At 36.3% G+C, this 27538-nt stretch overlaps 1 protein-coding gene across 31 annotated transcripts; it reads right to left on the bottom strand.

The window, feature by feature from the left end:
- On the bottom strand, positions 1-24981 carry SLC35B3 (solute carrier family 35 member B3). 31 transcript variants are annotated; one of them, XR_012434490.1, is made up of 12 exons: positions 24192-24653; positions 23503-23548; positions 18682-18975; positions 16736-16857; positions 11352-11506; positions 9615-9722; positions 6463-6560; positions 5617-5758; positions 4271-4363; positions 3743-3854; positions 1803-1872; positions 1-625 (listed from the first exon to the last, which is right to left on the bottom strand). XR_012434490.1 is itself a non-coding variant. In XM_065544455.2 (12 exons), the coding sequence occupies exons 4-12, from the start codon at positions 18880-18882 to the stop codon at positions 475-477; spliced, it is 1110 nt and encodes a 369-aa protein (XP_065400527.1). In that variant the 5' UTR covers positions 18883-18975; positions 19582-19705; positions 23503-23548; positions 24192-24653; the 3' UTR covers positions 1-474. The 31 variants fall into 31 exon arrangements, 22 of the variants coding, with proteins under 22 accessions (XP_065400527.1, XP_073895193.1, XP_065400526.1 ...); XR_012434492.1 differs by having other exon boundaries at positions 6463-6527; XR_012434491.1 differs by having other exon boundaries at positions 24459-24653.
- Positions 24982-27538: the final 2557 nt, after the last annotated feature.

Genomic DNA, 27538 nt, shown 5'->3' with positions numbered 1-27538 from the left:
TTGAAAAAAGATCACAGAATAATTTTATTTATAATGAATGTTATTCTCTCCAGACTTCAACTCATCAGTTTACTCTTATAACAGAGAATCAATTTAAATAACACCATCAAAATGGAATGAATATAAAACAATCTGCTATTACATATCGATTTCTTTGATATGTCATAATTATAGCCAGTTAGTCTTGCAACACGTGGTCCATTTCCAGTGAAATTCTTAATAAAATGCTAGGAATTACAGTCCTTCATATTGACATTTTATTGTAAAGCGTGCTAGATGCGGCTGTCTTGGTCGCTTTGGAAGTCAGTCAAACAAGTGCTCTGAAGAAAAGCCTGACACCGCAAATAACTTCATATGAAATCTATCCACAAAGGGGATAGCAATGCCTCCAGATCCTTTGGTTTTTATCAGTCCCTTTGGAAAGTTAATTGATTGTTCCCTTAAAATTCTATTTTAAATAGGACAAATCACTGTCTATACAGTTTGTGCCAGCGTCCTTGACTTTCTTGCTTCCACTGATTTGTTTATCAAATCATACAGTGATGGTAGTCTTACTTTATCCATATTTTTGCTGTAAACATTGAGAAATATACCAAGGACAACTAAGAAACCAGACCATACATACCTAAGAGAAAGAAATAAGGAAAAAAAATATTAAAATTAGCAAAATAACAATCTACTGTTAACCACAGAATTTGGTAATTTGTCCATAATAATTCTTCAGTGAAGTAAAATTCTGCTATTCTACAATAATAGCATTAAAATAAAAATAGTATTCTTAGATGATTAGAATCCTGTATCTTTTATTAATACATATTAATACATTGAGTATATATAAAGATATTTTATAAAAATTTATATGACATAGTTAATTTGAGCTTTGGGGATAATAGTATATTCAAAGTACAACCCCCTACCAAAAGTCTGAAGAGTACACTTAAAGCATTGGATATGTATATCTACCAAAGGCCGTTTTGGGAATTAAACTCAGCTGTCTAACTCGTTGTCTCAGTTGGGTAGAATATAAAGGAATAAAAAGAGAAACATCCCTGAGAAAGTAGGGAATCATTATAATTATATTTATGTATGACATAATACTATTATGTATTATACCTAGTACATACAGAAAGAAAAACTAGTTTATAGACAAATAACATTGATGGAAATTAATTTTATGTTTCCCTCTAAACTTACAGATTGTTAAGATTTTGGTTTGAAACTTCACAATCCTGACCAATGTAAGTTTAAATGATGCTAATGTCAAACAAACAGTAAAGACAGTAAATATGATAGTAAACACTTTCGCACACACAAAAAATACAAGCTAAGTAAGTCTTTGGGATGTAACTTATAGAATACTTCTCTGCCTTAAATCCTTTGTGGAAACAGGCATCAAATAAACTAATACTTTTTAAAAGCATGTGCTATAAATACGTAATTTATATATTTGCAGTAGGGCAAAGGGGAATCTCTTAATCTCAACAACGTACACATCACTCACATTCACTCATAATGGAAACAGGTCACATTTGCACTGGACTCTGGTTAGGCAATTTAAGCATAAAAATGATAAATTCAAAATAATAAACTACCGACATTTCCAAAATAGCAGAAGATACACTGATAGTTAAGAGAACAAGATGACAAAGTTTCTTTATAAAGCATAACAGGAAAAAAAACCCACATTAATTTATATAAAAATAAATACACTTACTACAAAAAAGAAAAAGTAGAAAAGTTGAAATTAAGATTAAGAGGAAATGTGAAACACAGTACCTAAAAACTGAGTAAAAAGTACTTACTGAAATGTGAATGGTTTAGCGAAGAATATAAACGAAAGTACAATGGTCATTGCTTTTCTTCCTGTTGTCACTGTAGGAGCAACAAATTAGTTTAGAATGTGCCTATTATCTTGACAATATTTTAGAAATCATTTATTCAGCAAATATTTACAGAGCTGACTGCCAAAGTAACAATGGAAAGTAAAAGCCAACCAACCAACCAAATGCACAAAACTCACTGTTCCCTGTTACTATGGAGTTTAGTCTTGTAGGGAAACAGACATTAAATAATTAATACAGTTAAATGTTAAAGTATAACTGTAATAAGTACTTGATGGAGGCCATGGTATTATGTAGCCACAGTAAGTCTTAGAGAAGGGCTTTCCTATGGAAGCTATGATTAGCTAGAGGCAGGGGTTATTCTTTAAACACAGTAATCTAAAGGATATACTCATATCTTAATAGGGGTCATCTCTGGATAAGACTATGAGTAATCATTACAATCTTCTTTACACATCTGTATTAACTTTCTCCTGTCCTTTGAAGTACTACACTTTGAAGTGTGCCGTAAGGCTGGAAGCCTTCCTCCCTGGTCCCAGGCGGAGCGGGGAGATCTGCATAGATCTCCATGACAGCCCTTTCCTCCTCACTGCACATCAGCTGCCGTCTTCCCACTAGACGACGTGCTTTACTTAGTTTCTCGCCTTATTCATCTGTATATTCCAAGACTCTACAGTTCCTGGCACTTAGTAATTTATGCATGAATGAATGAATTCCAAAGAAGAAGCTGTTCTGGAAACATGCCAGAGTCAGATTCCCAATGTCTATTTTCATTTCTATAGTAAAAGGACCCGTATTTTAAGCTGGGTATATGTTCCGCTTCTCCTGCTACTAGGTTTGATCATGTGTCCAGGCTGTGGTGAAATGTGAGCAGATGTGCTGTTTCTCGGAGTATGACTTTTAGGATTTTCATCTTCTCTTACTCCATCCTACTGCATAGCTTGAGGATGAAGATGGCACAGCGGACAGAAAGAATGTGGGTTTCTCATGACTAGGGAGTCACCATACTAGCTTAGAGGCAGTATAATGTATGGCGAAGAGCACAGGTGTGCAGCCAGACTGCCATCACTGGAACCTGGCTCTGGCTGACTATGAGACGAGTCACTTAACCTCCTTGTGCCTCAGTTTATCCATCTGTAAAATGGAACAATCATAGTGCCTAATTTATAGGACTGTTGTGAGATTAAAATAATGGTGTCTGGTACATACTAGGGCTATATACGCATTAGCTATGATTATTGCCAACTCTGGCTTTCCTTTACGTGAGAAAGAAACTGCCTGCACCTCTAAGGCAAAGGCTGTACCTTAGAGTTTTGGCAAATGACACAGGTGACACACTGACTCATCTGTTCCTCTCACTAGGCTGTACAGTCCTCCAAAGCAGAACAAATACAACTGGTTTTTCTATAGGGCCAAGCAAAGACCCTGCACAGAGCAGGGGCATATGCTTACTGGTGAAAAGGGAAGCTAATCTGGTTGGTGTCCTAGAAAATGTATACATGAAAGGCCTAAAAAGCTTATTTAAAGTGTACCTCTCATACTGAAATGCAACAAAATTGAAATTTTCAGTTATAGGTTAGAAGAATATAAAGGTAGTACTTTCTTTGGAGGTCTTCATCTCATCATAATTTTATAGAAAGTTCTTTTAATGCGTTTAAGGGTTACTATTCTGATAAATGTATATGATTGATTTTAAAATTAAATCATCAAAATAAGAAATTAAGACCAAAAATAATTTTCTTTAGCATTATAAAGAAACGCCATAAGCCAAAGAATAAATTGGTGAAATAGGATAATTTTCTTTTTAATGTAAAGCAGATGTTGCCCTTATGTTTTGAAAAAGAGCATCAGAGAAAATGTGAATGCTTACTTTATAACCAAAGCAAGTAAATCCCTCCTACCTGTTACAGCAATAAGTGCACCAAAAATTTTAATCAAAGCCAGAACAAAGGAGATTCCAAAATATCCAGTGAGGGAAAAAAGGAAGGCATAACCATAGGTCCGAATTGGATTCTGCAAAAAATAAAAAAGCCTGTTAGAAAAATGTGAAACAAACCCCGAGGTATTACAAATACAATAAAACTACAGATTTTAATCAACTTCTTGAGCAATAATAAGCTGTCTGATAATGCAGTCAAGCAAAAATTCTTATTTTGATTTAATGAAAAAATAATGTTGAAATTAAAGATCCTCAACTTTTCTACATTATGAACAGCTTAAAAATCAACTCATAGGGTACAGCAAGGATAAAATAAATCTAAATACGAATCATTTCATTTCTGAAATTAATTTCTGATTGGCATATGTTATATTAAAGGAGGTATCATTATATCTATGATAGCCTCTTGTGAACAAGGAAAATTAGAAATACAGAAAAAATTATTTAAGAGAAGATATTTATTTGTTTTTAAATTGTGATTACTGTTTACCTTTGCACAGAATGTTACTGCAGGGCCTAATCCACTAGTGCATGTCAATCCCAGTAAAATGTATACAAAACCAATTGAATACGAATACAATACCTAGAGCAGATAAAAATAAAGAAGAAAAAAGTACTATCAAACAGAAAGTAGAAGACTAAAGGTTTTAACTCTATGGCTCAATTAGGTCTGCAGAACAAACATTTTAAAAGAAACATTATCATTTCAATATGGCCTAAATTTCCAGAAATGATATTTGATTCTAATGTTTTATAAGTCTATGCCTCAATTTTATGTACAAAATAACACCTAGTAATATTAATCCTTTCATATATGCTTACATATTCATTTTTTTCTAGACAATCACTGAAATCAAACCAGATTTTCATATTAGAGTTCTTAAAAAAAACTTAAAGAAAACAAAAAGCTTTAAAGCTACTTATAAAACCTAAAAAAATCCAAACATTAAGTTCTAAAAGACATTAAAATATGATGAAAATAAGCAGTATATGGCATATCTACTGCTTAACTTCTCTATTTTCCAACCAACCTTTTAATCCCAATTTACTATGCTTTTCATAAACAGAATCAGCAGCAGCAGTAGCAGCAGCAGCAAACCTAAATATCTGCTGTGTCAGGTACTGTGCTGAAGCTCGGTACAGATTATTCCACTTACTTCTCACAACCATCCTAGAGATGGGTATTCTTAGTCATCATAATCCAATTTCCAGATGAAGAAACTATAACTTAGAGATATTAAGTAATTTTCCCCAAATGAGTGCTAGTAAAGCCAGGATATGAACTAAGCTATCTTATTCCAGAGCCTACCATCATAACCACTGCATTATATTAACTTTCTAACAACCTACAGTCCCTCAATTCTCTCTGCGCCCATCCTGACCTTATCTACAACGAGTAGTGATGATGATGAAGAAAATTCTTAACCAAGTTCCTGTGTTATTAGAAAGTACTTAAGTTGCCCCATTCTGTGTTAAGAAAATAACAGGAAAGAATAGTCCTGTCTATCCTTAATTCAGTATGCTCTTTCTGTCCAGCAAGGTGGGTGGTTATAAAATTAATGTAAACACACACACACACACACACACAGACACACACACAATTTTCCTATATAAAAACCAGTTACAAGATATACAAAAAGACATTATTTGCAAAAAACACCAGTTACAAGACTTACAGAAAGATATTATTTGCAATAACTGCAAAAAGATGAAATAACTTTAATAAGTTATTATTAACAATACCTTTAATAAGAAATGTGCTGGATTTACATGAAGAAGACTTTAAACTCTAATGGACATTAAAAAAAGACCACTTGAGTAAAAGAAAAGTCATACCTTATTCTTGGACTGAAATAATCAAGATGCCATTCTCCCTAAATTAATTTATAATTCAATGCCATACCAATCACAATACCAATGGAATTTTTAGTTTATTTGGGAATATAAACACCCCAGAATAACTACTGGTAGTAATATTCTGCAAAAGAAAAGGAACAATGGTAGCTAGTCCTAACAGATAATAAATGTATGATAAAGCTGCTGTCATTATATGTACTATTGCAAAAATAAATTCAAATACAATTCTGAATGCCACACTAGAGTGTGATACGATAAAGAGGGCATTTAAAATGAGCTGAAAGTGGATTATTCAATAAATGATATTGGAAAAAATGGGTAGTCATTTGAAAGAAAAGTTCTTTTTAAAAAGTTTTAGATTGGATCAAGGGCTTAATAAAAAAGGAAAACACAAAACTAGTAGGCAACAGGGATGAAATGTTCTAAATCTCAGGGTTGGGAAAGCTCTTTTCAACCATGATACTTAGCCAGAAGCCAGCAAGGAAAAGACAAACTGGGCAATATAAAAATTACAAACTTCTACATGGAAAAATACTACCCACTAGAAAGAGATAAGAGAAATGACCTAACAAAAGATTTTATTTTAATACATAAAAACTAAATCAATGAGGAAAAAATTTGTTAACTATGCAACAAGTGGTTAGCACTGCTAGTTGTAGTTTTAGTTTTTACTTTCCTATAATGTTTGAATGTATTACTTTTATAAAAATGACCGCTTAAAAATGCAATGCCAGTTATAATGATATTATAATTATTTCATCACATTACGTACATCACCATTGTTTAAGTCTGTCTAATTTGAAGAAAAAACACTAGAGTATTTACCATTTCAGAATTGGAAGCATTATGAAGTTTCATAGCTTTCTCTTGAACATTTCCAATGACAGCATCTGCACATAAGGCCAGGGAAATAAGCACCACACCTTCAAGAAGGTATTAAAAAAACAAAAAAACCTCCTTATTTAAACATATTAACTATAATCAAGCTTTATCAGAAATTTCATTGGTCTAAAAAACAAAAGCAGATCTTCAACCACGTTTGTTTGGTAATCCAGAATATTCTTATTCACAATCAGGTGTAATAAGTACAAAGGTGATGATATTAAAAAAGATACACTAATAAACTGAGTGAGTTCTGTCACCATTATCACATTTCAATAGCGTATCAAATAACAGTTCCACAAATATTCCACTAGTCTAATAGTTCCACTAGTTCTGAAAGTGTAGAAGAAACTCTTAGCTATCTGTCTATTGGGATTGGTGGCTAGTCAGTTAATTAAAAAAACAAAACAAAACAAAACAAAAAAAAACAGATGAAGAGAAAAGCGATTTTTGAAAAACCCTATTATTGCTAAAATGTTTAATTTAAATCACATAAACATGCACGCAGCTGTCAGGGCCTTTTTCTTTGAGCATGGGTCCTGAATAGAATTCCGTATTTTCTCCTTTGTATAAACACGCTAATAGCACACATTTTCTGTGATTTCCAAGGTGTTTTTGTTTAAAAGTGCCCTGCAGAGTACAGAATCCTTTCATATGTTTATGAGCTTCCCTCCAATATTCACAGTGGTTTTACCCACACCTCATTCAATAGTGATTTTATTGCTTGTCAATCAAGTTGTGTCAGTTAACTCAGTTTTCACAACAACAATTCTTTGTTCATACTCATTTTTGAAAAACTTAATACTGAGTTATGACATAATTATAATAAAGGTACAACTGACATAAACAAATCTGAGAGTCAATACTATTCATTCCTGAGAAGCATCAAGTGCGCATGTGTACTTGGGAAGCAGGCTAGTAACTGACAGTGTCTAGGACGCAGGGTCATCGGTCACTGTGCTTTACAGAAGGAGGCAAGAGCAGTCTTAGTTGTATCTATGAGTCTGATGGGGTTTAGAGAAATTATTTCTTTCCTTTTGTTAACGCATAAGCAGCCATAGGTAGCAGAAAAGTGTATGGCCACGTGTGTATGCACCTCAGTCAATTAAGATTTAAGTTTTTATACTTATTCAACTTTGTATCATCTAACTTCTGATATATATACACATACACACATACATACTTTATACATTCAAAGTTTTATTTATACCTATCTTAAATAACCATTTTAACAGTTAACCTCCTCTCCTTTAGATAATATACTCTAATATATCAGAATAGGGATTTAAGTGCTCATGGATTATTCTTAGTGATGAAGTATGGTTGGGTTCTAATTCTCTACAAAAATATGTCCATGGAACTCAGATAGGGTTAGCACTTAAGTTACAGTGAGAAAGTACAGAACCACTGGATTCAGCTCTTTCCATCGCTGTCACCATCACCACGCCCTCTGCCATCCTGTGTATGTAATTTCCCATTCATTAATCCTTCATCTCAGTCTGTCCTCCCACTATCTTTCCATGTGGGGAGTTATTATTCTCTGTTTTATGGGTGAAGCACAAAGGGGTGTAGCAATTTACCTGCGGCTATATTTTTAAGTAATTCAAATAGAATTTGAAGCCACGTCTCTCACTGCTAATTTGGTGCCTTCTCTAATATTGCCTTTTCATAAGTACAAGCGTCACTTCTCTCAGTTTTCAAGTATAATCTTCCTTGAAGCAATCCTGAAAGATCTAGACCATGGGTCCCCAAGCCCCAGTCCTTGGCCTATTAGGAACCTGGCTGCACAGTCGGGGATGAGCAGCCAGTGAGCGAGCATTACCACCTGAGCTCTGCCTCCTGTCAGGTCAGCTGCGACAGTAGATTCTCATAGGAGTGGGAAGACTACTGTGAACTGCACATGTGAGGGATCTAGGTTGCACTCCTTATGAAAATCTAATGCCTAATGATCTGCGGTGGGAGAGTAGTTTCATCTGAAACCATCCTCTCCCACCACTCGCTGTTGAAAAACTGTCTTCCATGGAACCAGTCCCTGGTGCCAAGAAGGTTAGGGACTGCTGATTTAGACCATGTTAGAAACATCTGCAACTATACACTTTCTCTAAGATCAAGCAGTGAGTGAGTTCTGGTAGTTTCTACCAGAACCTTGGGGTTGCTAAAGGGTTGCTACAAGATGCAGAACTGGTTACAGTTAAATACATTCATTCAGTTTGGTTAACCAGGTTAGTAAGATTGACAACAGGTAAGAAGTTCTGATTCTTAGGAAGAATAGTGAAGCTGATGTGAATAATTTTTTTCATTATGTAATAGTTTGGACTTTTTCTCAAACATACTTTGTACTTGCCGATGTTATTATGATTATTGCTGTTCTCTCAGTTTCTATAGAGTCCCAGATATTTTAAATTCTATTTTTGTCAGATTAGAAGATGGAATGTCACTAAGTTAGTCTTATTAGTAAAACTGACAATATTGCATATATAAACACCAAAGTACTCCCAATTTCTTTTCCAAATAAAAATAAAAATAGAATTCCAATACTTAATTCTCATTTCTAAAAATACTGCAATAACTAGTCTGCTTTTGAAAAACCTAAATTTAATTTACAAAATTTCACACAGCACACTATAGAGAAAACTTACTTACAGTAGAAACTTCAAGCACTTTAAGGTAATGTCTATATTTATATTAAACTGTTTAATATAACAGCACAGCATACCTTTCCTTCTTTAGCTAAAACAGTTACATGCAAATGTGCAAGTTTCAAAGTTTTTTTTCAAATGATAGCTGAAAACAATTACTACTGTTATTCCCCTATAACTCATATGTCTATTTCCAATTCAGCTTATCAAAGATTTTGACTGGGCAAATAGCATCCTCTCCTGTCAAAATGCAAGCACACTAAAAAACAAACAAACAAATTGTTTTATCTACAGAGCTGTGGTACTTTCACTGCACCTTATATGGAAAGTCCAAAAGCTTTATGTTAGATATGAAAATTGCAGCTGTCATACTATCATTTAAAATGCTTACAAAATATTCAAAATTCGTATTCTAAACTAAAATGCCTATAAAAGCTAGGAATATAAATTGCTTACCTGTCAGGTTGAAATTTGGTGCAATTGTGCTGTCAGCGAGGGTAAACCATATCAGGCCAAGGCTCATACATATGGCAGCAGACACATCTGCAACATTGTAACGCTTTCCTGTATAAAACAAATATAAGTCGGCTTCATTATGCAAATACCCACCCAGCTTTGTGTTTGCTCTAGGTGTTAAGTAGAACACGGATCCGTTTTTTTATATCCAATGCCAAAAACGTGAACACTTAGGTCAAGGCAGCAGACAGTCACAAGAGGGCTTCTGAAAACTACCAATGGGAAGCAATATGTCCCTGTACGTTAGAAACAAGAGCTACTTTATCTGGTATAATAGTGATACTAAAATACATACTCTGGCAAAAACTGACAGCAAGAATAATGCACATCCACAAACATTTAAAAAATTTCCTGGAAATTTAGTGTCTATTTTACTTTATGCATAATAAAAGGTTACGAATTTTCTTGTAGTTTCTAAGTTTACAAAGTAACCAGAGTAATGAATCTGGTTACATAACTAAGTTTGCAAATATCATAATGAGATTAACTTCCAGGCAGGTGAAAGTTATTTTAATATCACCTTATTAAAAAAAAATATAGTATGACTTTTTTGTAAGGTTTATAAGGACAATATTATATATGCCTAGTCAGTTGGGACAATAAATGTGATTTTTAATAGGGATTGAGGTTAATTATTTTTTCCTACATGAAGTTATCCTGAAGTGATACATGAAGTAGTTGAAAACACTTTCATTTTTAAAGGCTTATTCTGGGATGGTATCTAATGCATAAATGAAATCAGGCTGTATAAGAACTTCAGTGATACACAAACACCCGACTATTAAAACACGAATATTCCTGATGACAATTAATAAGAACAACAGAAGCTACTTTCACTGTTTGTTGCTATCACTACCTCCTCTTTTACTCCTATTTCCACAAAACTCGTCACTTAGCTGGGGCTCTAAAAATCACTAAGCCAGCAGGGTTGGTAAAAACGCAGTTCTGCTCAGATTAAACTCTACTTCAATATGAGAACTGCCCATGTACAATGGAGGTGAAGTGTGCAGCCCTGGAGAGTAGAAGAATGAAGGACCTGAAAAAAGGGACTTTTCCAGGTACTTCTGAGCTAGACCTTTAATACGTAAATATAGTATTGCTGGAAATGTGGTAGATTCCAAAATAAAATAATAAAACGAAGTATTATCTTTTCTTTTTCTTAAGTCCTAATTACTGACTTCAGACACTAAGGCATATCAGCGTTTTTTTTTGTTTTTCGTTTTTTTTTTTGAGACGGAGTCTCGCTGTGTCACCCAGGCTGCAGTGCAGTGTTGCGACCTCGGCTCACTGCAACTTCTGCCTTCTGGGTTCAAGCAATTCTTCTGCCTCAACCTCCGGAGTAGCTGGGACTACAGTCATACACCACCACACCTGGCTAATTTTTGTATTTTTAGTAGAGACAGGGTTTCACCATATTGGCCAGGCTGTTCTTGAACTCCTGACCTTGTGATCCGCCTACCCTGGCATCCCACAGTGTTGGGATTACAGGCGTGAGTCACTGTGCCCGGCCATCAGTGTTTTTAGAATACCTTATTTTGGTAAGATATCATTCAGAATTGTTACAATACCTAGAATGCTCATTGAAAATATAATAAAGTTTAATGTTTTTCCTAATGCTAGATGCCATAACATAGCCTATTAGTTTTAAAGAGTATAAAAAACATGTAATTACTATACCTTGAATAAAAACTCCTCCTAGCATAACAGGAATCAATTTGCAGCACTTGAAGATGACTTGGGTAGGGTAATTCAGGTAGCCCAAGGAAGTGTTTGATAACCCCATAGTACCCACAGTTAGAAAAGCTATTATCATGTAGGTTTTTCCTGGTATTCTGTAAAAGACAATTTTTAAAACCTTCATTTTGGGACCCAATTCATACTACTAAAAGATAATGTGTTCACAATGTGTAAATGTCTAATTACTTTTGTAATTTCTGGTTACTATTTCTGGAAATATTAGTAAAAAAAGTTTATAAAAATAACAATTTACCTTTATTTAATCAATCATAAATGAGGCCACTCAATTATGTAAAAAAGAGTTTAGATTTTTACCGAAGGTATAAATGTTGACAAAAGGGTTTTTTTTTTTTTAAAAACAGCAGTTCTAGCCACAAATAAAAACCATCTTAACCAAAGTTAGAAAAAAAGAGCTTCTTTTTTGTTGTTTGCTTGAGATAAGGTCTCGCTCTGTTGCCCAGGCTGGAGTGCGGTGGCACGATCTCAGCTAACTGCAACCTCTGCCTCATGGGTTCAAGAAATTCTTTTGCCTTAGCTTCTTGAGTAGCTAGGACTACAGGTGTGCACCACCATGCCCAGCTAATGTTGGCCTCCATAATGGTAAAAGGTACCTTAACTATTTTAAAATGAATTTTTAACTCTTGAATTGTTGTTCTGTTTCCTAATGTTTCCATCTAGCATTAGGAAAAATACATCTATCCATTCTGTTAAAGTAACCCAAGAAGAATTTCTCTAGGAAAAGTTCATGTGGTTTAAAACCCTAGATACAATTTTTATTATAATATCTTATAGATCATCTCTCTGTATTCCATGTTGTAATAATCAACTTTTAAGAGGAGGTATCTGACTCTCTCCTCATGATTTCAAGTCTTTTAACTTTGGCTCTATCTAAAGTTCCTAAAGGAGATTCTTAATTCAGCATCTTCAGAATGTTCAGCCATTACTGTGAGCATATGCTCACTTTGACTAGATATTTAATGGTCTAAACTAATAATCTTGTACGCTGGTATGATGAACACAAACACAATGAGGCACTATTCATACTGACAATGCTGGAGAGTTAGATGTAATTTCCATTTTAGAATTTGTGTTGACATTGAAATTAAGGCAACAAAATTCCTCATCTTTTATATGGTTAGATATAAGGTAAAATAATTTACTGGAAAAAGTCAATTAAAATGCATCATTTACATTTTGATTCTGAGGGTTTTTTTTTCCTACTTAAGTACTAATAGAGTAGTTAACCACGAAAATCCACGTGGGAACAACTTGGCATGCCCATATGCATCAGTGTAAATGTGTTCATGCCATCCATGGGGTTTGACCCTCACTGGCATATCATCAGTGATGGTGGAGCACCACTTCTCCAGGTAAAATGATAAAAGTCATGGTGGTCAGATTTCCTCAAAGATAAATGGCAAATCATTGGCAGAGAATAAAAATTCAAGTCAGAAAAATTACAAGGAATGAGTAGAAAAGTAGCACGGTACAGGTAGAAAGAAAACCAGCCTGAAACTCAGGGGAACCAAATCCAAAAGTAGCTCCAAAAGGAGCTCAAAAAAATTCTCAGCAGTCCTCTAGGTCTTTGTTTTCTCATTGGCAAATGAAGAAATTAGATTTGATCAGCTTGCCTCCAGAATACTCACTATTTCTATTTTATTTAATATGTCGATTGCTTGCTTCCTTAGATATGGGGAGAAACATTTTTTTGAGACCAAGTCTCGCTCTTGTTGCCCAGGCTGGAGTGCAGTGGTGCCATCTTGGCTCAATGCAACCTCCACCTCCCAGGTTCAAACCATTCTCCTGCCTCAGCCTCCTGGCTAATTTTATATTTTTAGTAGAGACGGGGTTTCACCATGTTGGCCAGGCTGGTCTTGAACTCCCAACCTCAGGTGATCAACCTGCTTCGGCCTCCCAAAGTGTTAGGATTACAGGCATGAGCCAGCGCGCCTGGCCGGGGAGAAAATTTTAACTTTGAAAATCTCTTCAAGACAAATCTGAGAGCTCTCCTTAATTAAAAACTCATAGTAATTAATAATAATGTTACAAGGTATTCTTTGATGAAAAATAATTAGCAGTACATTTAGGATATTACAGTTTATGATGTACTTTAGCATGCATTACCACATATGATCCTCAAAATAAAATTTAGAGTATTACAGAAACTTCTCTGAGGTCTTGACAGATGTAATAAGACCCAAGGGCCAAGACCCAAACCCATGTGTCTAACTCCAAATTCTCAATGAGTATTGAGGTACTTATTCCAGTATGTCGGTATTCATATAAATTAGGAAGAAGAAAAAAAATAACAACAGCAAAGAGTTCAGCTAATTAAAGGTCTGAGTAGCAGTACCATTAAATAAATTCAGATATGGGTGTATACGCAGAAATAAATTCAGAAATAAATTCATTACATTTATTATAAATAAAGTCTTCTCCCAAATTGTTTCACTTACAAATTATTATTTTTTAAAAATATGTTATGGTCATGTGATTTAAAAGTTGGGATAAACATGGCTTGAGGCCCCCTCCCCTCTCATCTGGGTAGCTTATAGGGAGGTGTTTCTCTCTGAAATGTAACAGGACATGCATTGTCATTGTATCATTTTTCACGTACAAAGACAGTATTCGTGTCTTTTACCTTAGAAGCAATCTTACCTTAGAAGGCCCAGTAGTTTGCAATAAGTAGTGAATCATCATCAAGCTTCCTTATGTATTAGTCTTGACAGATATATTTAATTACTTCCTATTCTATCACCTATGGCTATTCCCAGTACTCCTCTAGGTCTTTGTTTTCTCATTGGTAAAATGAGGAAGTTGGATTTCACTGGCTTGCCTCCATGATTCTATCATGGAGAATCATGATAAAACAAAAAAATAACGAAGATGAAACTCTCAGGTTCAAATATTTTTACAATAATTCCTACAGTAATTTATTGGCAATAAAGACAAGTTGAGAGGCAAAATTAGACCCATGAAGAAACCTATAATATAGATTTAAATATGTAAAACTGTATTACCTTGACACAAACTTCAAAACGATTTTATGATTTAAAAAAAAAAAGCTGCACAATTTTTGAAATCTTCACTAAAGGATTAAACATTTGTATAAAGGTATGTCAGTATTCCAGTCGTTATTATATTTAAACTGCCCAATAGATACATGATATATACACACATTAGGGTATGACAGAATAAGCACACTTCTTACATTAACCAAGAAAATTTTATATTCAAATTCTTAACCACTTTCTGTTTGTAATCAGAGACTAAGTTTTATTGCATATTGTTCTATATGTCATTAAAAATATGTCAAGATACTTCTCAAATCTAGATGGTTGCTAACTGAAATGATATTGTCAAATAAGCACATTTGGTCTTGATGAAAAGGAATGATATATGTTTCTCTAATACTTAAGAATGCAACCTCAGTTATCGGACATCTTATGGCAATGTCAGCTGGGGCATATCCCACAAAAACTTCACATTCTAAAAAAGCATTATAACAACAGATGCAGACTTGGTATCCCTCATCCAAATTGCTGGGGACGGACTATAAGTGTTTCAAATATCAATTTTTTTCAGATTTTGGAATATTTGCATCTGCATAGTAAGGTATCTTGGGGAATGGGACACAGGTCTTACTATGAGATTTATTTATGTTTCATATATACATTATACACATAACCTGAAGGTAATTTTACAGAACATTTTTGATATGGTTTGGCTGTGTCCCCACTCAAATCTCATCTTGAATTGTACTCCTGTAATTTCCATGTGTTGTGGGAGGGACCCAGTGGGAGATAATTTGAATCGTGGGGGGGGGTTCCCCCATACTATTCTCATGGTAGTGATTAAGTCTCACAAAATCTGATGGTTTTATCAGGGGTTTCCACTTTTGCATCTTCCTCATTTTCTCTTGCAACCACCATGTAAGAAGTGCCTTTTGACTCCTGCCATGATTCTGAGGCCTCCTCAGCCATGTGGAACTGTAAGTCCAATTAAACCTCTTTTTCTTCCCACTCTCGGGTATGTCTTTATCAGCAGCGTGAAAACGGACTAATAACAGTACAGTGGTACCGGGAGTGAGGTTGCTGAAATGAAACCCAAAAATATGGAAGCAACTTTGGAACTGGGTATGAGGCAGAGGCTGGAAGAGTTTGGAGGACTCAGAAGAAGACAGGAAAATGTAGGACAGTTTGGAACCACCTAGAGACTTGTTCAATGGCTTTGGCAAAAAAGTTGACAGTGATATGAACAATAAGGTCTAGGCTGAGGTGGTCTCAGATGGAGATGAGGAACTTGTTGGGAACTAGAGCAAAGGTGACTCGTTATGTTTTAGCAAAGAGACTGGTGGCATTTTGCCCCTGCCCTAGAGATCTTTGGAACTTTGAGATGATTTAGGGTATCTGGTGGAAGAAATTTCTAAGCAGCAAAGCATTCAAAAGGTAACTTGGGTGCTGTTGAAAGCATTCCATTTTAAAAGGGAAACAGAGCAAAAATGTTCAGAAAATTTGCAGCCTGACGAAGCAGTAGAAAAGAAGAACCCATTGTTTGAGGAGAAATTCAGGCTGGCTGCAGAAATTTGCATACATAACAAGGATCTGAATGTTAATCCCCAAGACAATGGGGAAGATGTCTCTAGAGCATGTCATAGGTCTTCGGCAGCCACTCCCATCACAGGCCAGGAAGTCTAGGAGGAAAAAATGGTTTTGTGGGCTGGGCTCAGGGTCATTACGCTGTGTGCAGCTTAAGAACTTGGTGCCCTGCATCCCAACTGTCCCAGAGCTGGTCACGGTGCACATTTAATATAATTTTGTGCACAAAACAACATCTGTGTTAAGTATTTATGTTTGGAAGTTTCCACTTGTGTCACATTGGCACTCGAACTTTTCTAATTTTGGAGCATTTCTAGATTTCAGATTTTTGGATTAGGGATGCTCCACCTGTACTGATATTTCATTTCACCACTGTGATGTTAGTTGTACTATAAATCAGTAACTGCACCTATTTCAGCAGAATTTATAAAAACCAAGTATGTACATCATGTTTTTTATCATGTTTTAAGAAGATGTAACACCGTAAGTTGAGCTTAAAACTATTATTTTTTTATTTTGTAATACTGCATTTAAGGAGAGACTTCATTTTTTCCAGTGTATAAATGAGTAAAATGTATTTAGTATTATTAAGTTGGTTATACTGACAAGAGATCATGCTTATTAGGTATTTTGTTAATAGAAGTATAAATTTCATGCATATTCAGTATGCCAAAAAAAATCAACTAATACGAGTGAAATATCAAAAAATAAAAACAAACCACATACCTCCTCCTTTTGTCCTGAATAAGCTGAAGTTCTATTAGGCCAAATATGGAGTAAAAGGCAAACTGCACTAAGGTAAGGTACCAGCCATAGGACTTAAAACCCTCCACTGAAAATATTAATTCCTGTCAAAAGACACATGAACACTGTTAAGTCCAAGGCAGCACATTAATTTCCTAAAAATAAATTCTTACAAACACAACATTTTTAAAGAAACCAAGCCCCACCTCCAACAACAACAAAATGTAAATTAGAGAGGTCAGAAGCTCTTTCATATTGACAATGTTATTTTTTGAAATTCTTGTGCCATAGATGATATAAACCTTCTTTTAGAGGAAATGGTTAATTTGCCTAAACATATTATAAAGTAATATTTATTATCAATTATTAATAAGCCATTCTTAACAAGTCACTAAGAGGTATTCCAATAGTTATCTGGTTTTTTTAATTGAATAAATCAAATTGATCAATAAATCAAATTGAATAAATGAAGTGTATGTATGAATATGCATACATCTATTAAAAAATACTTCATTACCAAACCCCATTTTCTCTGAACTATTTTGATATGTAATTATATGTAACAGTAGCAATGTCAGTTTTCACAAAATGAAAGTGGTTAAGTTATAAACATAATTAGCAGGGGTTTGTGTAACTTAAAAAAACTTTGCATAAACCAATTATAAACTAAAATACCTGATTATTTAGAGAAAATGTATTTAATGAGACTTACAGGGCAAATTTCAAATTCATTTTCCATTGCAATGGCTAACTCTGTTCCCAAGCTATTTTGGTAACACTGGTATACTGAAGAAAAAAAGGTTTCTGAAATGTTTCTCAACAAGAAATTCTAATCTCTATTTTTAATTGTTCTTCATTGTGGCATCTCAAGTTTTATATCACCTACTAGTGGAATATCAGTTATTATAACTATTTAAATTTGTAATTCGTTTTTGTTTTACATTAACATTCTTCATTGCATTCTTGCAAGCTAGCTAACTAAAAAAGTCACAATTCCGTGTTCACTTACATTTCCCTTGATATTTCATCTCTACAAGACAATGAAAAAGAATACAATTTTTAAATTCACTAACTTTTGAGTATTAAAGAATACTGGAAATATTATCTGTGTTTTAAGAAAATACATCATTTTCCTTTCCTTGAATTACAAAGGCTTTCTCTTGTTATAGGAAAATATCCACGAATTAAATGACCATTAATAAAATTAGAACCCATTCCAACATCCTGTTTTCACTAGCCCGGATCCTCACCCATCCAGCCCATGTCTTTGAAGGTCAGAAATTTGCTCCTGGCCAAAGGTATACAACTTCTCCAAATATAATGTAAATATGAGACAAATTGTTGCAGTGTTAGAAATGTTTTATGCCAGCAAAAAATCACAGAACAATAAGATTCTGGCAAAGTTAGAAGACAAAGCAAGTAAGAATGAGAATATAAGAGGTGTTTAAAAAAGAAATAATTCAAATATTATAGGATTAAAGAGATACCTTTAGAAAACCATAAAATATCCTGATATATTTTTGCAAGAATGATCTTTTATTATCGAGCTCCAAGAATCGAGTAAACTACACTATCATTCAATAATGTTCCAAGATATCAATCAGTACTTGAATCATTTATTTCTCCTGGAAACACATGGTTGCAATTATTACCTACATTTTGTTAAATATTTAAAAATTAATTTTCATAATTACAATTTTTCAAGGTAGTCTCTACATGTGTCTTCTCCCCACTTAAAATATTTAACTCTTGAATTTTGATCTGTTTTCTGTTTTAAGAAGCTCTTTTCTACTACTATACTAAAAAATTCAAATTTATGAATCAGCCAGTATCCTGTAAGTGACTATCTCGGGCAAAACTAGTAAGTGCCCATACTGACTGCAATTATTATAAATAATTAACATATTACAAACATATAACTTTTTTACCTGTAAATACCCATAAATTAGGTAAAATACAAAAACTCCAGCAACACATATGAAAAACTGAGTAAGTTTGTTAAACTTGCTGAGATTCATGCCAAGCACCACGATGTCGTCAATTGACTTGATGTGTGGTGACATTGTTTGGGTTTTGGATGGCACAGTGATAGAAATATATTTCCTGGAATTGTTGAACTTGAGATCCATTGTTATTTTGCTGCATTCAATGCTTTCAGAGTTATCTTTGTTGGTTTCCTCAACTCTTTTGTTCTGTATGTCTCTTGCTTGCTGTGTCAAGTCCTAGAGAAAGAAATAAGCAAGTAAAAGAAAACATTTAGATGATAAAGTTTAATCCTCCAAATAATATTCCAAATCATACTTAAAAATTATACAAATGTCTGCTTCTCTCTGGATATTAGTATATTAATTCCTGTATTCTAGGTTCCAAACCACCAAAAACAATATGCCTACAATCTTTAAACAATTTTTCTACCGCTGATAAAGATTAATACATCACTAAACTGAATATAAACCATACTTATTTCCACGGTAACAAAAGCTAGTATTTCATCAAAGAACACGCCTTTGCGTCTATATATATAGTTGATGCATAACATCTTCAACATTAAAGTCGATCTTTATTTGTAGAAGAGTAAAAACTAAGTAATTCTCCTTTAAATACTAAGACAATTCTAAGATATGTTTGCCAATGACATTTAAAAAATAAACTAAAAAAACAAAGGCTGGGTGTGGTGGCTCATGCCTGTAATCCCAACATTTTGGGAGGCTGAAGCAGAGAGATTGCTTGAGACCAGGAGTTCAAGACCAGCCTGGGCAACATAGCAAGACCCTCTCTCTACACAATAAAATAAAATCAAAAAATTAGCTGGGTATGGTGGTGCACACCTGTAGTCCTAGGTACTCAGGAGGCTGAGGCAGGAGGATCACTTGAGTCCAGGAGTTTGAGGCTGCAGTAATCTATGATGACACCACTGCACTCCAGCCTGGGCGACAGAGCCAGACCCTGTCTCTAGAAAACAAATGAAAAAAAAAAAAAAACCCCAAAACTAAGGTCCTTAAAAAGCTAGATTTATCACAAACTACAGAAAGCACAATATGCTTCAGCAGTAGCATCTCTTAGGTTAAAAAATATTTTCTTCCTCTGGAGCAAACCATTTTAATTTAATTTACATTCTTCTGGGATGTAAAAGGCTGGAGAAAATATGTCATTTTTTGTCAGTCTAAAAAAAGTTATGAAGCCACCAATTTCTCTTTGGATTTATAAAAACTGAAAATATGAACTCCATGTAAAGACTGAGGAAAGACTGAAGAATTATGACAAAGTACAGAACAAACCTATGTAAAATAAGTTATTTTCTTAGAAACGACTCATCTATTTTTAATTCCAGTGGGAACAAAAATTTAAACTCTGCAGCATAAAGAGAAATAAGAATAATTTTGACAGTGTTTTCCTTTGGTAATTTTTTTTTTTAAACTGTTACCAAGATGGTTTAAAATGGCCAAAATTAGAGTTGCCTCTTCATGATCACTTCTAGTTTGCTAATTTACAGAGGTTAACCAGGTCATCCTTAGGAATTAAAGGAGGGGTCAAGGATCTGAATACCACTTGTAACTAAAAACACGCAGTCACCACAACATTTTATAGGGCATCTGCCATATTCCTAAATAGAAAAGTAATTTCATGAAGTTTACTGCGTTCCTCTTGTTTATTCTTCGCTTTCCTTTGTTCTTGCTACCCACATTATGTTTCAATCACTGTCATTTGTAAGACTTTTTATGTAATCTCGCAGGACATCTTTAAGATGTGACTTTCTTTTAAAACCATGCTTTAAATTACCTCTCCTAAATATGTGGTCAAATCTGTGCTCGAATCTACATTCAAAACGAAGAGATGAAAACCTTAACAATTTACTCTTTTCTCTGTGTGGGCATGGATATAGAGTACCATTCAAATAAACCCGGCCTCACGTAGGTTTCTAAGTTTGCTCTCCCACCACTCTCAATAAAGTCGTAAACCACCCATGTTTCATTCCTGAAATACACCAGGGACTTTCAAACACCCCTGCCTTCTGCTCATGACGTCCTTTCAGTCTGAGGTCTTCTTAAGGTCAGGTTTGGAAGTTCAGCTTTAATATCCTCTCCTTTGTGACACCATCACTAATCCCCCCAGTTATTAGAAAACAGAACTTGAAAGGCAAGATTCAAATCTTATTTATCTCTGTGTCCTTGATACCTGGCATATACTCTGACGTGATATTCAGATGAACCAAATAAACTGATCCTTCCTATTGATACCCTCAAACTTCAGCTTGTAGTCACTCACCTTCTGCTTGGGTATGATTTTTGAAATGGATGGTGGTACTGGCAAACTTTATCAGTAAAACTGAAAATATTATAGAAAAAGAGTGGGGAAATGTACAAACAATGCTTATATATTTACACATACATACAGAATAAATAAAACTAGAAAATATCTTTCCTGCTTTTATTGGCATCAAAACATTTCTCCAGAAGGTCACGCTCTCCCAAAGTCACCTTCTTCTGAGATGTTTGTAATTTAGAAAACTGCCAAGCATATTGTAATGACTCAATACAATTATAGATAATAGTATAAGAAAGCAGTATAACACAATGCTTTCCCCATGCTTTGGAATTTTGACAGATATGAGTTCAAGTTCTGGCTTTGCTACTTATTAGCTGAGAAGCCTTGGGCAAATCGTTTAACTTTTCTGAGCTTTAGGTTCTGTACCTTCAAAAGTGGGAGGAGTTAAAAATGTGCCTATCACAGGATTTTGGTTAGGACTGTATGAAATGAATGTAACATTGCCTGGCATATGACAGTACAAAAGTGTGTTAGCTGTCATCCTTCAACTTTTTAGAAATATTGCTAGGGTGATACGGTGTGCTCAAGATGACTCACCCCTTTGATGTGCAGCTGGAAATACAGACCTGGATTTCCAAGGCTGCCTTCTCTCCTGAGATCCAGAGTTCTATGTCTAAATGCTTCTTTGATACCTCCACTCATAAGCTCTGCTGGCACCTCATATTTAAAATGGCCAAAGCTGATTATTTTCCTCTCAAAACAAATCTACTGTTGGTTCCTATATTCCCAATCTCACTTAACAGTACCTAGTATGAAACACAAGCTAAAAATCTGGGAGTTATCTTAACAATCTTTGCTTTTCCTCACGTTCCATACTTTGCCAAGATTCCTGTTAACTCTGCATCTATAACTATATCTAAAATCTGTTTTGGACCCTACTCCATCAGGCAGCCATTTTCTCTTGCCTAGATTACTAGACAGTTCATAATCAATTTTTCCCTTTCTGACCCATCTGTCGCATGGCTCAACGTGAAGTCTGATCGTGCTGCATCCATGAATAAGGCCTCGAAGTTAAAAACAAGTTGATGTCCTGAACCCTAATATCATATTATACTTATTTTTCAAATTCCTAAATTATAATGGTATAGCTTTTTTGTTTTTATACTTGTTTCTCCTAAAAGTCTATGAAATCCTTAAGGCAAGAGGTATCTTCATATGATGTTCTAGCACATAACAAAAATGTAAGATTAAGTGAAGGACTCTACCGCTCTTTAGCAAGCACCATTTATTTATTTATTTATTTAATTTATTTTGGGACGGAGTCTCCCTCATCGCCTAGGCTGGAGTACAGTGGCGCAATCTCGACTCGCTGCAACTTCCTCCTCCCGGGTTCATGCCATTCTCCTGCCTCAGCCTCCCGAGCAGCTGCGACTACAGGCACCCGCCACCACGCCCGGCTAATTTTTTGTATTTTAAGTAGAGACGGGGTTTCACCGTGTTAGCCAGGATGGTCTTGAACTCCTGACCTCGTGATCCGCCCGCCTCAGCCTCCTAAAGTGCTGGGATTACAGGAGTGAGCCACCGCGCCCAGTCAGCAAGCAACATTTATTTAATCAACATTATTCAGCTCCTTTCCAACACTTTACCACTTCTAACACACTTCTTGGCAACTTTATGTGCTGCAGATCTACGCCACATGTGCAGAATGAAATCTCTCTAGCACTGTCTTTTCTACATGTGTGCCAAAATACCGACATCGCTACTGAAACTCCCCACAAAACATTTGAAATGAACATGAAAATAAATTTGCTTTTCCTCTGCTTGAGGCATCAGTCTCATAAAACTTGCCCACCAAAGCCTTGCATTTAGAATGCTGTTTTATTAATAACATCACTAGTGAGAAAGTGTGACTGATGAAGACCGCTGATATCTAATAACTGGGATCATTGGGGAATGTTTGCCATATCCCTTCCACTTCAAACATTAATGATATTAACCATCATCTTAAAAAAAAAATTGGCCAAACTCCTTGTGGTGCAGGGGCCAAAAATGAAGCATGGAATTAAAATTAGTTTTCAGACTAAATGATCAAGATTGTGCTCTGCTTTTGAAGCTCACAGTAATCCTTGAAACTAAAAAATATATATACATATATTAAAAAATCACAGGTGTGTATCATTGCCTGAGACCTCTTCCTAAATTCAACAGATAATCAACTTCAACTGCTAAAATGGAATAAAAAGGTACCCTTTCCGGCATACAATGTGATTTAAAAATTAAAATTAGTGATAATGTTGAGTTACAATGACCTATTGAAGTCACAATTATTTCAGTTTTTGAGTTTTCCAATCTGAAGGACAAAAGTCCCACACCAAACAAGGTAGAATATGGAAAAAAAATGTCATTACGGTGTCATTAACCTGAAAAAACGTCATTTTAACTATATTTTGCCACGCTCAACGTTACAAATAAAAGAATCTTACCATGCCATTATGCCTTGATTAACTGCGCTCCGGAATCAATCATGGCCTATGGTGTACGATTATAAAACAGAAAAAAACAAAGTTCCATCTCATTTCTTTGTACAAAGGTGGAGAAACCCTGTGCTAATTTTTGAAGACTATTCTTTTTTTCTCTTCCCAAGAGAAAAAGATAACATTAGGACTTAATCTATATATTAAATAATTACGTAAAAATAACGCTGTCTAAATTATTTTGAAATGCTGGCTCTCTTCCAAGTTCCAAACTATCTCAATTTGCTTAGAAAAACGCTTAATTAAAAAACAGTTCTAGCCTTCTGATATCCTAATGTAGAAAAATGCAGATACTCAACACTTAAGATTTTGTTAGCACACCAAATCATTCCATCTTTTACTTTCAATATTCCTTAACAAATAATAAAAAGACGGGAGAGGAAATTCAGTTGCAAAGACTGGAGGAAACCTGCAGAACTTCTAGTGGAAGTTTATGCCATAAATTTAATAGCCCAGCCAGAACAATCACATTCTACAGAAAGCCAAATGAAGATAAGGGTATCTTGGAATGCCCCTACTTAATAAACACGGAACCAGGAAATAGTTAACTGCAAAGACAGTCTAGAGGTATCCAGGTGACTGACAGTTCTCCAGAGACCCCCGAGAACAGCGTAAAAGACCCCTTGAGGTCACCTCACCCCTGCGAGTCCACGGATTGGGATCTGAGGGAGTCTCGCCAGCCCGAGGGCGAGAAACGGGCGAGGAGGTACAGATGCTCCTGCCTGGAAACCGCCCGGCTGGTTTCCGCTCTTTAAAAAAAGGGAGTCACCCGTTCCTTCCATCCCGACCTCATCCACTCCTCTAATGCTCCTTGGCTGAATGTGGAAGATGGACAGTGTCAAGGTTTTCTGGAGGAGAGGAGATCTGGGTCCCAAACACAGGAAAGGCCCCGAAGGCACGCGTACCCCAAGGCCGGTATGTCACCCGGAAGGGTGACCGCAGCCTGGGTAGCGCCTCAGCCAGACGGAGCATCTCCCCCTCCCCAGGTCCGTCGCCATCACCTCCTCTTCCTCCTCCTCCTCCTCTCCCACTCCTGCACTTTCCACCTCGGCGGTCGCCTCCCCGGAAACCACTCTCAACTCCGGCGCCCGCGGGACACTTCCGCCTATGTGTCCCTGCGCGCGTGCGCAGACGCGTGGCCCCGCCTCCCGACGGGCCTGTGGCCGCCGCCGGCGTGCGCGCCGTTACCTCCCGCGCAGGCTCTATCGGGTAGAGACGCAAGGCAGGCACTGCCAAGGTGGCCCGGCGGTGCGAGGGTCACCTTTCAGCCCTTACCTCTACCCGCTGAAATGGAGTAGGGCGGTGAGCGCCGATCTGCTGGAGAATCTCGTTATCCCATCGGCGCTCTGCCTGCTCCTGGCCTCCAAGCCTCTGAAGTCCCCCGGATTTCAGCTGCCGGCTACCCCCGAGCCCGTGGTGCCCACGAGTGGCGACTTTACGTCAGCGGCCCTGGGCTGAGATTTGAGAACGCGACCAAATGGAGAATGTTGGAGCCAGATTTCAAAATCCTTGACTTCCTTATTCTTGCTACTTGATGTAAATGAGATACGGCAAAGTCACAGTACCTGTTTTTATGTTTTTGCCGGATTCATAGGGGCTTCTCCGGTGAAGATGGGCCGAAGTAAAGCTTGTGTTGCTTCTGACGTTCTTACTCATCCTGTAGCTGCAGCAACTGTGGTCCTTGCAACCTCATAAAAATGTTGCCAGCATTGTTTTGATAGTGCTGCTTAATTCTTGGAAGGTAAATCTCAAAGCTTGAGGACCAGCCATCAAAATTTTTGTAAACGTTTTCCCCGCATTTAGGGCCACATCTGTCACTACTGAGATGTAATAATGTAAAATCCAAGACGGTTTGGGGATGAGCCGTTTTCAGAGAACACTTAAGGAAAATATTACTGTAACGAAGATGGACAATTTTTGAAAGCATGCCTTGGATACCGGAAAGGGATAAATTGGATTAATATATATGTTAGAATCCAGTCAGTTATGTACAACTTTTAAAATTTTATAGGCACTCTTCAGAAAGGGTAACGTTTGTGTCTTGTATTGGGATTGAGAGTTTGTAATAAAACAAGGCACCTACTTTGGTGGTGAGAAAAAAAGGTCTGGGTAGACATTTTCATTTAATACTTGCCAACCTTGTTAGGCTGGTGGTAGCAACATTTAGGAATGTTGAAATTGAGGCTTAGAGAACTTAAATTTCCTCAAGAGATAGTAAATGACAAAATCTTTCGGTGATGCCATATCGTCACTGTATAATGTGGATTTAGTACTACTGTTAGCCATTTATATGATGGTTATTTATCAAGCCTCTATTAAATGGGCATATGTATAGGTCATATTCATAAACTATGCGTATGAGCTTCCTGTCCTGAAGAAATTAGGGGTTTCCATGAGAAAGTAAATGGCAGTATAAAACAACTTAAGGTCCAAGAGGTGGTACAAGGTACCATCTGCTCATGCCTGGACCACTGCTGTAGCTGTGAGCATAGCTTTCTACATTCCCTTTATTTCTCTACATAGTTGCCTTCAGCAGCTAGAGTGATCCCGTTAGAACTTGAATATGCCACTCCTCTGTGCAGAACCTTTTAGTGGCTTACCAGCGCATTAAAGTTCAAAATTCTTATTCTGACTTTTAAGACTGAACTTGTTCTTGAGGGGTCACATTCAAGCTACACTGCGGAGCTTTTCTAATTGTCTCCAAGCACAGCAAGCGTCAGTGCTTTGTAGCTGTTGTTCCTTCTGCATGGAACACTGCCCTCTCAGATGTCCACAGAGCTTGCGTCCTCATTGTTTTCCAGTCACTGCTCAAATGTCACCTGGCTCTTCTCTGACTACCATGTCAGTGAAATACTTTTACATGTCAAATGTGAAATGTACGAGAGACTATCTGGAGTAGTACTTATTACAGAGTAGGTGTTTAATAAATATCGACTCTCTTATGATACTTCTCATTTACTCCTCTGATAACCATGTGGTAAAAAAAAAAAAAAGGCTTGCAGCTATAAATTGGTTTTTTACTGATTGATTGATTGATTGATTGAGGCAGAGGCTCACTCTGTTGCTCAGGCTGGAGTGCAGTGGAGCATCTCAGCTCGCTGCAACCTCTGCCTTCCGGGTTCAAGTGATTCTCCTGTCTCAGCCTCCCAAGTAGCTGGGATTATAGGCGCCTGTCACCATGCCCAGCTCATTTTTGTATTTTTAGTAGAGATGGGGTTTCACCATATTGGCCAGGCTGGTCTCAAACTCCTGACCTCAAGTGATCCACCCGCTCGGCCTCCCAAAGTGCTGGGATTATAGGTGTGAGCCACCGCGCCTGGCCCTAGGAATTGGTTTTAAATTTTTAAGAAATTAATAATCCTGTCGTGTCAGAAACCTTTGGTGTCATGACTCACATCTTCTGAGCATCACCTCTCATTTCTGACTTGGTTGTGGGGGGGCAGTTTCATGCAGTCTTCCACATTCTTCTCCCTGACAGCTTCTCCTCTCCCACATTTACCAGGCCTCTTTGCTTTCTTCCCTGAGGTTCTTCGGACTTCACAGATTCCAGCAGTAGCTCTCTCAGCTCCTGCCCTGCACAGTTTTGAAGTGCTGGTAAGTCAACACATCTGGGGCCCTTCAACCAAGGGGTGACAGTCGCTGATGGATAAATTCTCCTGCTTCTTACGCTTGAGCAAGATAGTTTTGTAGGCCATTCTGTGTGTTTTTCAAAAAGTCCTAGTGAAATTGAATTCCGGTTTCTCACAACAGCAACTTCAATAACGCATTCTTGTATTGTGTCTATATTCTCCCTTCTGTTCTCTCATTGTTTCTCACTAGGATCACATCCCAAATTACCTGTCCCCACATAAGTAGTTGTCTCAGGTTTTGAGGGAAACCAAGCTAAGAAATTTGATGTAAGAAGAAAGTCTAGAATGCAGCTCCTCAGAACTCTGGAAGTGGGTTTCTTTGCAGTCAGAAGACAACAAGGACTTTCTTAATGATA

This window comes from Macaca fascicularis, chromosome 4 (genome assembly GCF_037993035.2).
Source record: "Macaca fascicularis isolate 582-1 chromosome 4, T2T-MFA8v1.1".
Lineage (NCBI taxonomy): Eukaryota > Metazoa > Chordata > Mammalia > Primates > Cercopithecidae > Macaca > Macaca fascicularis.
Note: the sequence above shows the minus strand (reverse complement) of the source record. Positions and strands in the feature narration are given on the sequence as shown.